Source organism: Amphiura filiformis, chromosome 8 (genome assembly GCF_039555335.1).
Source record: "Amphiura filiformis chromosome 8, Afil_fr2py, whole genome shotgun sequence".
Lineage (NCBI taxonomy): Eukaryota > Metazoa > Echinodermata > Ophiuroidea > Amphilepidida > Amphiuridae > Amphiura > Amphiura filiformis.
Genome location: NC_092635.1, coordinates 33,682,994 through 33,698,144, shown reverse-complemented (window position 1 = coordinate 33,698,144; position 15,151 = coordinate 33,682,994). Strand labels below are relative to the sequence as shown.

Genomic DNA, 15,151 nt, shown 5'->3' with positions numbered 1-15,151 from the left:
CAGCGAGTCCATTTAGTACTAGTGAGTTAGCTACACTGACTACTTGAGCTAAAGATAATTGGTTTGAATTTGTAAAGTGCAACTAAAACATCTAGCTGTATGTATGATTGACAGCAAGATATTGTGTCTGAATGGCTTCAACTATTAAAGTACTTTATATGCGGATTCTTTTCAGGAAAATTAGTTGCAATAGCTTGATGACAAAGTAAAAAAAATTGAGAGAATTTTGTTAAGCTTCGCCTTGTGATCGATTAAATTAGTTTTGCTAAGGAAAATTGGTTGATAGTGCATGGTGTTAATTAACTGAAAAATTTGTGCTAAAAATATTTTAATTTAGATAATACAACAGAAGTTGAAGCTCAATTTGGCAGTGTAATCATTTATTTGACAATCTACATCTTTCCTTCCTCCTTTCCTCATCCCTTCACTTCCTCTTCACTTTGATAACCTTTATTGCATACATATCACACACATACAAGAAAGAAAGAAAAGAAAGTGCAATGATTTATAGTGCACTACGCACAGGCACAACGCCTAGACGTTGATCCACAAGCCTCAGCACATTTTACAGGTTATCGCTGACCACTACGGCCCCACATCATTCCATAAACCATTAAACAACAATACAGGGACTTGCAGCTAAGAAGCGCACACCCTAGACATTCCACAATAGACCTTCGCAACCAGGATCAGCTCCCCAAGTTTTGTACGGGTTACAACGAAACAATTAGCAGTAAGTTCCTTGTCCAGGGGAATTTCAAGCTAATTTTTTTTACACAAGAGCGTACTAACCACCACCGGGGTTCGGACCCGCAACCTCTCGCACCATAGTCGAACACCTTATCGATTGAGCTAACTTGACTCGATTGAGCTAACTTGACTCAATTGAGCTAACTTGACTCGATTGATTTGACATCTTAATTTCATGCTCATGAAGCATTTTAGAAGGACATATCTATGTTGCATAAAGCACTCACTACTTTCAGTGTTATTACCCTACTGAGTAATCCTATCCTGTCTCAATTTTAGACATTAAATCAGAATTGTACATAATTCACTTATTCAAATTTTCCCTTATTCGACCAATGATAAGTCTCATCATGACTGGATTAAAGGTTGAACTGTATAATTATATTTCTTAATCAGTGGCTGTGTTTTAGCTTGTAAGTGCTCAATTTCATTGGTTTCTGCATGCTGTCTATTACATGGTAGCAGCCACGCCCTCAAGAGAACACTCTTGTCGAGGCGCGAGTATGTAGCGCATTCTAGAGCGTAATACACGAATGAGGTCACATTACGCTCAACTAAAACAGTAAGCAAGTTTCTTTCATTTCAAAAAAGAGTTTTTATGACAGTAACTTAGTTTTTACTAAACAAAAAAGTGTTTAGTTTTTCAAATAATATTTTAACTGACTAAGAATGTGAATAAATGCAACTGCAAATTTAGATAATTTTCCTCCAAACAGAGGCTGCAAGATTAATAAAAATAGATTTCAAACCTTTTCGGAAAGATATATGACCATATATATTTCATTTAATCTGGCAAATATCAAAGAGCAACATGGTTAATCCTTCTTAGTTTTCATTGTTTCCTGACCTTTCCAATCTAAGTACTACCTATAATCCCATGTTGAATAATTAGTTTGCCTTGAAAACAAGTGAAAAATATATGAACCTGCCAGGCTGACAACTGACAATTTTCCATAGATACATTATGAAATACTGAATAATCTTTATCACATCTTCTTTTGAACGTCTTTCACCTTTCTTATCAGATCAGATTAAGTTATGACTTAAATTAGCCTATTTTGTAGCTGTCAATTAATGCAACTTAAAGCGATGTTCATATAGTATTAAGCCTGAGGTAGATGATTTATTTTAATAATGTACATGCCCTTTTACAAACCTGAGGTTTCTTTCATAAGCTCCCAAAGTTTATCTCAAGAATCACTGATCCAAATTCTAAGTAAGTTTGTACTCATGTAAATTAACCTGCATCTTCTAACATACCCATTTACTTTACATATTGCTTGGGGAAAGGTGTGTGGTGGATATCGGGGCGTAACTATGGTCCTAGCCATAACTGAAAAATAGTTTTGTGCATGGTATAATCAAGACAGGAAGAATAAAAATTAATAGTTACATGAATTTTTAAACAGTTTTCTCAACAAAATAGTGACTTACTTTAATATTTTGTAACCACATCAGATTTTGTGGGCATCAGATTTGCAACTGTAGAGCAGTTTGTCACGTACATGACAAACAGGATGAACCAGAATCACATGACTTGGTAATGGAGAAAGGGTTGTAGACTCCATTAATGTAAATTATTGTTTAACCAGCCATTTTTGGATCCTGTTTGACCACTGACTGGGATTTTGACTTGTCAATAATGACCAGGTTGGTTACATCTCTCCCATCAACCCCCTCCCCCGAACCCGGAAAAAATTCCTGGTGCTGCCACTGCTGGTTGAGGCAAATTATTATTATCCGCTCTCTCTTTTACTGCATTTGAATTATAGGCAGATGCAGTGAATGACAAAGACCTCACCGCCAGTTAAGATCAGGGTAACACCTGTCCGTCTGTACACTCTACCATGGGTATCATGGGAGAACGGTGTCTGACACTGAATGATTGACCCAGGTTAAAATTAGAAATTAAAAAAAACAACTGAATCCCAAGTTTTTTTAAGGTATCAAAATCAGGTTTTGGCAGTGATGAAATCAAAAGCGAACTTGTTATTTGTTAAACCATTTACAGAGATTCCAATACTCTTGAGATTAATTTGTGATGTGAACATATGATTAATGGAGCAAATGTATGTTATTCCACTTGAATAACAAGGTTGCTTTGTTAACTCTGGGTTAAGTGCAGAGACTCTGGCATTTTGTTATCTCACATATTTTAACACAGATAATTTATACAGTGCTACTTTTCTTCACAAAAATGCACCACTTGTTAGGGATATTTATATATCAAAGTGTTTTAAAAACAGAAATGAAAATTTATTAAGTTATGAAGCAAAGAAGAATTAGGCCCATTCTAATTGACCCACATATATTCGTAGAGTGTAAAGTGTTCATAATTAGAATATTTTGTCATAAAATATTAATATTATGTAGGTAAGGTTAAATTGAATAATGAAAATTTATTTTTGCAACTTACATTCTAAAGTTGCATCCGGTACCTTTGGACTTCTTCAGGCACTACGTCACATGACCAGTCAGATGCCTGATGAAGTCCGGAGGTACCATACGCAACTGAAACATGTAAGTTGCACATTTTATTTCCAGTGTTTTTTTTCACATTTCTTATATTTTATTTATTGGATGACTAATGTACATCAAGATAATATCAATATTAATTTTTGAGCAACATATGGATAGAAGATAAAGAATAATATCCAGTATGAATATATTATGTAGGTAGATTTGGTGGTAGCAACAATCATACATAATTTTGCTTTTGTGTGTATCTTGTTTGTCAGTTATGACTAAGGAAAGGAGTACCAAACAATAGCATAATAAGTATACTTGCTTTAGTAACCTTACCTGGATATCAAATCATGACTTGTGCTATCCAAGGTAGATAGCAAATTAAGTGTAATTGTGAAGGACAAATGCTATCTTCAGTAGATAGTAAATATTTGAATACAATGGCTAGTAATCCAGGATATCAAATCATGACTTGTGCTATCCAAGGTATATAGAAAACTAAGTATAATATTGTAAAGGACAAATGCTATCTTCAGTAGATAGTAAATATTTACATGTAATGACTAAATGCATAACTTCACCTAATCTTCTTAGATATCAAATCATGATTATGCTATCTAAGGTAGATAGCAAACTAAGTATAGTTGTGAAGGCCAAATGCTATCTTCAGTAGATAGTAAATATTTAAATACAATGACTACAGGTGAAACTTCACCTAATCTTGCTTGGATATCAAATAAAGACTTATGCTATCCAAGGTAGATAGCAAACTAAATATAATTGTAAAGGACAAATGCTATCTTCAGTAGATAGTAAATATATACATATAATGACTAAATGCATAACTTCACCTTTTCACCCAGAAAACTAAGTATAATATTGTAAAGGACAAATGCTATCTTCAGTAGATAGTAAATATTTACATGTAATGACTAAATGCATAACTTCACCTAATCTTCTTAGATATCAAATCATGATTATGCTATCTAAGGTAGATAGCAAACTAAGTATAATTGTGAAGGCCAAATGCTATCTTCAGTAGATAGTAAATATTTAAATACAATGACTACAGGTGAAACTTCACCTAATCTTGCTTGGATATCAAATAAAGACTTATGCTATCCAAGGTAGATAGAAAACTAAGTATAATATTGTAAAGGACAAATGCTATCTCCAGTAGATAGTAAATATTTACATGTAATGACTAAATGCATAACTTCACCTAATCCTCTTAGATATCAAATCATGATTATGTTATCTAAGGTAGATAGCAAACTAAGTATAATTGTGAAGGCCAAATGCTATCTTCAGTAGATAGCAAATATTTAAATACAATGACTACAGGTGAAACTTCACCTAATCTTGCTTGGATATCAAATAAAGACTTATGCTATCCAAGGTAGATAGCAAACCAAGTATAATTGTGAAGGACAAATGCTATCTTCAGTAGATAGTAAATATATACATATAATGACTAAATGCATAACTTCACCTAATCTTGCTTGGATATCAAATCAAGACTTGTGCTATCTAAGGTAGATAGCAAATATGAAGTATAATTGTGGAGGATAAATGCTATCTTCAGTAGATAGTAAATAATTTTAATTATTTAATTATTGTATTTAAAAATACAATGACTACAGGTGTAACTTCACCTAATCTTGCCTGGATATCAAATCACGACACAGACTATCTTCAGTAGGTAGCAAATATTTACTTACAATGGCTAGTACATTCATAACTTCACCTAATCTTGCCTGGGTATCAAATCAAGACTTGTGCTATCTAAGGTAGACAACAAATTAATTGTGGAGGACAAATGCTATCTTCAGTAGATAGTAAATATATACATATAATGACCAAATGCATAACTTCACCTAATCTTGCTTGGATATCAAATCAAGACTTGTGCTATCTAAGGTAGATAGCAAATTAAGTATACTTGTGAAGAACAAATGCTATCTTCAGTAGATAGTAAATATTTACATATAATGACTAAATGCATAACTCCACCCAATCTTGCTTGGATATCAAATCATGACTTGTGCTATCTAAGGTAGATAGCAAACTAAGTATAATTGTGAAGGATAAATGCTATCTTCAGTAGACAGTAAATATTTAAATACAATGACTACAGGTGTAACTTCACCTAATCTTGCCTGGATATCAAACCAGTGTTTGTGCTATCCAAGGTAGATGATACCAAATTAAGTATAATTGTAAAGGACACATGTAACCCAGGTTGTTAAGTAGCTTTCAGGGCATTACCCCTCACAGACCAATAATAAAAGTTCACCATAAATCATGATTGGTATTTTCATTGTCATTTCCTATTTTAACGTCTATTTTATTGTCTAGTTTGTTTTATTCAAACAAATAAATGCCATTTTTAGTGCATAATTTGATAAATTACCTGACCAGCAATCGAGACATTTTTATAGTGTTTGTATTAATAGTTTAATTAGTAAGTAACATAATGTGTTAATTAGGATGTAATGTCTAGCAATTCTGTCAGTTGTACAAGGAATCTATTAATCACCCTCTTCTTTACATGCATAATTCTGCCAATTTGATTAATGAATAGACCAATGGACAGAATTTTAGATTTTTTATTACTATTATTTCATTTTACACCAGATGTATTTGACACATGAAACACCTTTCCTCATTAGGATTACTATAATATAAAACCAACTGGACAAACAGTTTTATTATCATTATTTATTTTTTATGACTTGCATTTCTGATTGGTGAAACATGTAATAATAGCTGGTGACTACTACATTACAAAATGTTTGTAAATGATTATAATGATTTACAAGTTTTTAGTCTTTTAGAATAAAAATCAGTTCCTGTCCATCCAATAATCCTTAATAATGATCATATTTCCTTTATAAATGATTAATGATTTTAAACCAAAACAGTTTCTTCCCAGCAAACACGAAAACGTTTTAAAAACATTTTAAATAAGTTATATTTTGGCTTTTGGTTAAGGTAAAAACGTTTTAATAACATTAAAATGTCGGGTTATATAAAGGTCATGATAACATTTTAAAACGTTTTGTATGAAAATACACTACAACAATATTTTTAAATGTTTTCAAAAAATAAAGTTTAACACAGTGCAACAAGTTAAACTCAATTTACCCTTGCTGAGAAATGGACCAATCCATGTTATTGTTTACCGGGTCAGATGTCAATCATTGTCATGCAGATAAATTTGTATTGTTTGGCTCGACCGGGAACCAATGGGATTTACCGCCTTCAGCGGGTTTCGGGCGTGATTAGGTGGTTATTTATTCACTGTTGGTTTTGTATTGGACACGACAACAACAAAAATCTTTGGCTACCGATTCTTAGAAATCAACAGCAACTTCATAAGACATAAACAACTGACTGATTGATGATAAAAATCAAGCTTTGGGAAGCTTAAAATGTGCACGTTTACTGCATCAATAACAAGGACACGCTGATTTTTCTACCTTGTTTCTGCTTACTGCACAACAATATAATCAGGATTCAGGTTCCGAATTTAATGCTGCGCTATGTATATTGGTGGCGAGTTCGGCGCTGGCATGCAGTGCTAAAACTTGGATGTAAAAAATATTGATACATGTAGTAATATCAACATTTTGGGCACGTTTTGTGAGCTCGCCGAGGTCAGTATTCTATACAATCGTCGTGGAAAATTCCCGGAAAATTACGGTAGAGCTTAATCCCACTGAACAGCACAACATGCACGCAAAGCAGTCATCTTCAAGACTTCATGAAATTTGTGGTTGAGTAATTTCTGATTAGACGGAGAAATATCCGGGTGAGAATAAATTTATTTAATTTATGTATAATGCGGGAGTCGAAATTGTATTTAAATGCATCTAAATAATATTTAATGGTGTTTTCTTGCACACGAAAAGTGCTCCAAAACTTTGCAATTCCTGTGGCTTTACGCATTTAATATTAATGTTTGTTTACCAAGTGTGGTTCTATGAATAATTCATGAGGTGTAATTGTTATGTAGGGACAGGGTTTTACAATGCACATGTAGCCATTATCCAAATAAGGCAAGGCGTAATAAAAGACACGCTCATTATGACGTCAGGGTCACGAATTGAGAATTTGACATGGGCGAATCAATCGATATCCCGATTGGCAAACAATGACTTCCCATTGCAAATCAATGGCGAATTTTTCCGGTGTCATCGTGATACATTTGAGCCATAGTTTTTACCCGGCGAATTTGGACAAATATTACCAAAGTTACAGCAATTGTCGAATCAGTTTGGCAGCTCGAATTCGGGATGGCAAAATTTAAGCAAATTAAACTATCGCTTTTGATTGCGTCGGTTCATTTAAGTAGGTTTTTATGTGTATGTTTTTAGGGTAAAGTTGACAGTCGTATTTTAATTTGGTGCCGAATTCAGTTCAAGCAGTGCCAAGAAATATTGTCAGTTTTCTTGAAATTAATGTGGTTTTCATTCAAGGGATCCTTTATAGTTAAAACTCAAAAAATGTTGGGATCATTTGGCTTACGCATTTACGTATTAAAAGCTGGAAAATCATAAGTAGAGAATTTACAGATGGTCAATTTTATGTTCCTACTTGTAAATAACAAAATCAATAAAAATAGAATAACAAAAGGGAAGATGTAAGGCGATGATAATGTCGGTCAACGATTTTAGTCAACGATTACGTGTTTGGGTTGGGAAATCCCTAATAATGATAATAGTTTTAAGTAGCAAAATATACGGTGTACAGATGATAATATTTAACGCCACTTGTAGCAAAATAGTTCACAAAGGCAATTTATTTTAGCCATAAAAATCTGGAAAAATCCTTGTGCAATTTCCCCGTCCCTCGTTCGTCAAAATGGGGTAAAGACAGCCCGTCACCCCTGGCGAATTTAGCGTGACATGCGTTTGTGGTAAAAATTTAGACAATTTCTAGGTGTGATTTCACCTTTTTATGTTAATGCAAGCATATTTTAGGTGATAATTGTTAGTATAACATTAGCAGGCCAGGTTTTGTGGCTTATTGAAAGGAAGGGTATCATGAGTATATTTACCCTTGGATATTTACCTTCATAATGGACGATTATGTCTAAGCTTACTCTGCATAAAACGTATATAATTTACATGACAGAGTCGGTAATGCATTAGTTTTGTTTGTTTGGTTGAATTTGGTTTGATTGTGGCATAATGCCTTACTTAAAAGGTAACCTAGTTTCATCCATAAAGTGGTCATATAGTGTAGGTCTAATTTTAGTCACGGGTTGTAGACAAAATGTATCGAAAAACAAGGATAGCCCCGATATGTCCCTAGACTAGTCGAGAATTGTTATTGAATACTTGGATTTTGGATTTGGATTGGAAATTTGATTGGACTGGAATTGTAATGTTCTTTTCTTTGGATTTGGAATGAAGTTAGATTTAAAAATTGGATGTGAATTTAAAATTGAAAATAAATAAATAAATAAATTGGATGTGAATTTAAAATTTAAAATAAATAAATAAATAAATTTAAAATAAATAAATTAATTAATTAAATAAAAAAATAAAAAAAATAAAAAAATATATGCAATGCTCTTTTCTTAGGATTGAATTTGGATTGAAAATTGGTTTTTGGATTTGGATTGGAAATTTGATTGGACTGGAATTGTAATGTGTTTTTCTTTGGCTTTGGATTGAAGTTGGATTTAAAATTGGATGTGGATTGAAAATTGGAAAAAATAAATAAATAAATAAATAACATTGCAACGCTCTTTTCTTTGCATTGAATTTGGATTGAATTTTGGATTGGAAATTTGATTGGACTGGAATTGTAATATTCTTTTCTTTGGATTTGGATTGAATTTGGATTTAAAATTGGATTGAAAAATAAATAAATAAATAAATAAATAAATAATTGCAATGCTCTTTTCTTTGGATTGAATTTGGATTTGGATTGAAAAATGGATGTGGATTGAAAATGGAGAAAAAAAAAAAAAAAAAAATAAATAATTGCAATGCTCTTTCCTATGGATTGGATTTGGATTGGAAATTGGATTTGGATTGAAAAAAAAAATAATAATAATGAAAGACCAGGGTTTATCATGTGTGTTCACGGTCTGTCTTGAGGATTTTGATCATAGTTGCATACCTTTTTTAACCTTGCATCCCTTGTTAGGCTTTGATCACAGGCTCAACGGGAATGTGGACGAGCTCTTCGAGTCTTTATAGAACTTGATGGTATTAGTAATGTGAAGTTCAGAAGGCCAACGGTAGATTTTAGATCATAAAACTTGGTGAAGAAGGATCTTGGATAGTTTAATAATCTTGTGGTAAATCTCAGGTCAAATATTTGGATGGTGATTTAAGGAGGAGTAGTTATGAGTGCCGCAAATACATTGGTCATCGCCCTGTTGGCCACAAGGGGGTCAATTTAAAGTAAAGTAAAATAAATTGGATGGTCATGATACCAATATAAAGATATCTAATTAGGAAAAATCGTTAAGCAGGGTCAAAGAACTAATTAATGTAGATAAGGATTGCATGAAAAACGGGGATAAAAAATTCTTGAGGTCAAGTAAGTAAAAGCCGGATTGTGTGAAAATTGGGAAAATGTGTTCCCTCATCCCTTGCATTTGTGATACAATGACAAGGATTATTGTGTCAAAGCATTTTTATTGTGGATTAAGGGTAATTAAGGCAAAGATTGCTTCAGTTTCTGGAATTAGTAATTAGTAAATGTCATATTTTGAAAGGGTTAAATTTGTATGAGAGTAGATCGCACACATAATTTGTCATGCTCATCCACATAACACGATGGTTCATAAAATGGTCAGGAAAGAAATTAATACAAATTAAATATTCATCTGTCTCCTGATAACTTGTGTTGGATCACAAACAAAATCGAGGAGGTTTATTCAAGTTACACAGGGTAATTAGTATAGATGTGCTGGCAGGTTGGTTCCCATTTCTTTCTTTTTCTTTCTTTTATTTATATTGCAGGCGATACCAATGACACTTTGATGCTGGTGGTAAGAAACAAGCCTGGCCTGTATGTACATGCACACCTGGACACCCATATAATTGCTAGTGACTACTAGACTTTGTGAGGCGACAGTAGACTTTGACATGCACAGCGAAGCATATTGAAAATTTTGTTTCATCTGCGAAACTGAACTTACGCACGAGCAATACAAGGGAGAGCATGCACCTTTTACACAAATTGTACTGTCAGAAGTCTATTGAACCAAATAAGTTCTGAAGTTCGGAGTCCAGCTAACGAAAAAGTTAATACTTTAGGGCTTCTCTTGGTGTATATAATAGCATCGTTTGATCAACCACAGTTGAACTTTGCATGGGAAATTTTAATTTGAGCATTCCTTCGATGTCGAGTAGTGGAAATTTGGAAGATGGGTTGTGCATGATTTAGCCATGACCGGCGCTTTGGTAAGGCAACTCAGGAACAAAGGGTTGCATGTACATCGAGAGTGCTGAAATAGAATAAAATAAAGCAAGACATCAGGCAGAATGCTGTTAGCCACATTGGTCCAATATTTCTGACGCTTAAAATGGAATTAAACAACCCAATCACTGGGTTCTGTATGTGCGGTTGTGCGTAAGTGTACTGGCCAGTGCAAGGTGCCCTACTCGGATCACAAGGTCTATTTTCACTACACAACAGAATAACTCGATTTCTGCCCGAGATAGAGCGAAAAGATTTTTCAATTGGTAACTAAAAGTATGAAAGAAAGTTAACCATTGTGATGTTGATCATCAAAAAGATCAAATCAACATCTTCATATATTTGAAGAAAGAAGAATTAACTTAAAGAGTCGTAAATTCATCCAACTTCGCATTGGTAGTGGACAACATATACAAAAATTTTATACAATTTCGCAGAGTTGGACGAAAACTTTAGAGGACAACATGGGAAATTTCCATTGGACAGATGAATCTCATGGGACTTGGAATATCACTAATATCTGGATTTTTAAAAATTGATTACATTGTAAGTAAAATTGTACAAGAAACAATTTATACAGTGGTGAGCCCTCTGATATTATATTGATGTGCTTTGCGTTACGTAATAGTATGACTATACGAGGGTAGAAGTGGTTGAGTACATCACGTCAGGGGCGGTTTATATCTCAACAACACATATATTCTGTTGCACATTTGAAATTAATAACATTTAGTCAATCGTGCTTGTATTTGTTTGATTAAGTCTGTGTTAAAGGGAAGTAGGAATCAACTCCAGGTTGGCATGGGGTAGCTAGACTCTGGGGCCAAGTACTATGCCCTCATTTTTTCTAGTTTTTTGTGAGGTTGCGCAGCCGGCTAGTTATCGCGTTGATTTCTTTCAATATCCTATTGTGACGATACAATGTATCTTGCAGCATATAGAGCCAGCATAATTTAGTAGTGTTATTGTGGAGAATTATATGGATTACAGTCAATATCCAGCAAAGAAATTATAGTGCTGTTTTATGCTAATCAGCAATTAGTGGCACAGAGCCAAACTGTGATTTATATTTCAATGTGCCAACAATAAAATCCTTCATTGAGGTTCCATTTAGTTATCAGTAGCATTATCAAACATAGGCAGATATATCACCATGTAGTTTCTGGTTTTCAAACAGACGCTCTCAAATGCACTAGTCAACTTTTAAATATGTGCCTCATTCCATTGTGTATCATCCAGGAGCGATAGAGGAGGTTTAGGTAATGATATCCGTGCAGCAAAGTGAACAAACAAGTTTAAGGGGGGAGGGGAATTAACCAAGTTCCTTATAAAATAAGTCCCTTGTGTGGGGTTTTGAATTATCTTTTCTGTATTTATTTATTATGATATATGTATATGTCATAGAATGCTAACATTAAGACTTCATCCCTTGTAACTTCAGGTAGACCACCTGTTGAAGAGTCTCAGGAATTCCACTTGGGAGCGTGGGATCTGTATGCACCAGTACCATAATTTATTGTTGAGTTTCCAGCCATGATATTTGATGAATAATCCACGGGTTCGGGGTCAAACGCTCAGAATTTAGCCTCGGGTGGCGGCCACCAGAGTGCAAGTTTGGATCACATTTGGTTTTGCTAAAGCGAGATTTTCTGGCGCCTTTGGTCGTTGTTTCGCTAGAGTCTTGGGTTGGGTAATTAAGCTCGATTAGAGAATCTCCTATTATATATTTGGCAATTATACTGGCTGAGAATTTGTTTGTTTGTTTGTTTGTTTATTTGTTGTAGGTACTGGTGCGGGTCTTAAACAAAAGTCAATAAATGGTTGTCGTGTCTGATTGCCAACATGCATGCAAATTTTGCGTCCGAGTGTTTTCAATTTCTCTGTCTTGGGGTAATAAAGTTTAACACAGTGCAACAAGTTAAACTCAATTTACCCTTGCTGAAAATGGACCAATCCATGTTATTGTTTACCGGGTCAGATGTCAATCATTGTCATGCAGATAAATTTGTATTGTTTGGCTCGACCCGGGAACCAATGGGATTTACGCTTCAGCGGGTTTCGGGCGTGATTAGGTGGTTATTTATTCACTGTTGGTTTTGTATTGGACACGACAACAACAAAAATCTTCCCACCCACCGCGCCCTGTGTGGACATGTGAGAAGGAAGTAAAATATAATTATGTGTGACAGTAATGAGATAATGACCTGTATAAATACAGATATATTTTATCTACTACATGGTAGTGTGTTAAATAATAGCTAATTAAAGCATTTAACTGTCTGTAAGTTTAAAAGAAGAATCAAGAATTATGGTCCCTGTAGATAAGGAGGGAGGAATAAAGAGTTGACGCCGATCATTAAAATTACATGTGACTTGCAATTAATTTCCCTTTCTCAGATCTTCATATTTACAATGTACACTGTTTAATTAGATCATGTGTTCAATATGTTGCTACATAAAATTTATATAATTGTTCTGTATCAAACTTTTTAGAATGATAGTTCAAGAGGGAAAGTAAGTCGTCAAAACTATATATATGTACAGGAATTGACAATCGTATTGTTACATGCAGGCACAGGTCCGGTGTCATCAAAAACAGTAAAGTAGTCTTTTATAAGGTCAAAGACTTCACACAGTAAGCAAAAGAAAATAATGCTGGGTTTTGAATTATCTTTTCTGTATTTATTTATTATGATATATGTATATGTCATAGAATGCTAACATTAAGACTTCATCCCTTGTAACTTCAGGTAGACCACCTGTTGAAGAGTCTCAGGAATTCCACTTGGGAGCGTGGGATCTGTATGCACCAGTACCATAATTTATTGTTGAGTTTCCAGCCATGATATTTGATGAATAATCCACGGGTTCGGGGTCAAACGCTCAGAATTTAGCCTCGGGTGGCGGCCACCAGAGTGCAAGTTTGGATCACATTTGGTTTTGCTAAACGAGATTTTCTGCGCCTTTGGTCGTTGTTTCGCTAGAGTCTTGGGTTGGGTAATTAAGCTCGATTAGAGAATCTCCTATTATATATTTGGCAATTATCTGGCTGAGAATTTGTTTGTTTGTTTGTTTGTTTATTTGTTGTAGGTACTGGTGCGGGTCTTAAACAAAAGTCAATAAATGGTTGTCGTGTCTGATTGCCAACATGCATGCAAATTTTGCGTCCGAGTGTTTTCAATTTCTCTGTCTTGGGGTAATGTTATTGTAAACTATTTTTGCAAACATTTTTGTCAAATATTGTGTCAATACTTAAATAACATTATGTTAAAATATTTGAACCCAGCAAACACAGATATGTTCTTAAAATGTTATATTCAAAAGCTTTTAATAACATTTAAATGTCGGGTTATATAAAGGTCATGAAAACGTTTTTAAAACGTTATTGAAACTATTTTGGGCAAACATTTTTCGCAAAATATTTTTTCAACTCCAAAAATAACATTCTGTTTAGAATGTTTTGTATCAAGTTTTCAAGAATGTTTTTGGAATGTTATTAAAACGTTTTTATACCCTTTATATAACCCGACATTTAAAGCGTTTTCTGTAAAACATTTTTTGTTTGCTGAGCAGTAGATTGTCAAAAAATGTTTTTAAATGTTATGAAAACGTTTTATACCCTTAATATACCCTTTATATAACTCGACATTTAAACGTTTTCTGACAACCTTTTATAACCTTTTGCTAATGATGTCGAAAACGTTTTGTGTTTGCTGGGTTCTTCAGATTAACCAAAAACCATTAATTATTTCACTGTGGAAATTGTGTTTCTGGTTCATTGGCAGAGAATAAATTAAGTTTATTTGGATGTTAATTGACCATTTTTTTACATCTTGGTCATTTTCATCAAAAGGAAACTAATTTGTTTTGGACCTCTCAAAGGGGAAGGGTCATAATTTTAAAAATAAGCATTGCATGTGTAATGTACCATACAACAAACTATGCAAATGAGCAGATGAATATTCATCATGCTTGTCTCAATTAACTCAATTCACTGGTAAAAAAAAGGTATTATTGAGAAGTGATTGGATAATGCAAAAAAATTAAAAATGGATATTGGTAGGCCGACATTTTAGACTGACAAAGACAAAAAAGTTGAAATTTACCAACATCAGCCTCACATATTATTTGACAAGATAATCATTTTCCTTAATATCATCACACACAAAGAAAATAAAAGAGAGAGCACCCATCATCCGGGTGGGGTGGGGGTCCTTTAGATACATGGAAGGGAAAACAGCACTTACACATAACTGCAGCTGAGTAGGCATCTCCACAAGCTATCAGTGAGATTCTTCCTAAAAAGGCACTTCTTGATATTGGCTTAGGTTGGTTTAAATATGTCACTGCTTCGCCGTGTCCTAACTGGCCTTCCGTACCTCCTCCCCAACTGTATACTGTTCCATTAGCTGTTGAGATACAGACAAAATAAAAATGACAGCATTGGTTATATAATATGCTGAAGGTCTGACTGATTTAGATATGTTAT

General features: G+C 33.9%; 2 protein-coding genes across 2 annotated transcripts in view; both read right to left on the bottom strand.

Annotated features, from left to right (window-relative positions):
• Positions 1-15,151, bottom strand: part of LOC140158975 (uncharacterized) — a 564,514-nt gene that overhangs the window by 222,587 nt on the left and 326,776 nt on the right. The gene's annotated exons all lie outside the window — the stretch shown is intronic.
• Positions 1-15,151, bottom strand: part of LOC140158972 (uncharacterized) — a 314,914-nt gene that overhangs the window by 40,697 nt on the left and 259,066 nt on the right. Inside the window, exon 8 of the mRNA XM_072182274.1 lies at positions 14,910-15,071. Coding sequence (XP_072038375.1) covers positions 14,910-15,071 — 162 coding nt within the window. The remainder of the gene's footprint in view (positions 1-14,909; positions 15,072-15,151) is intronic.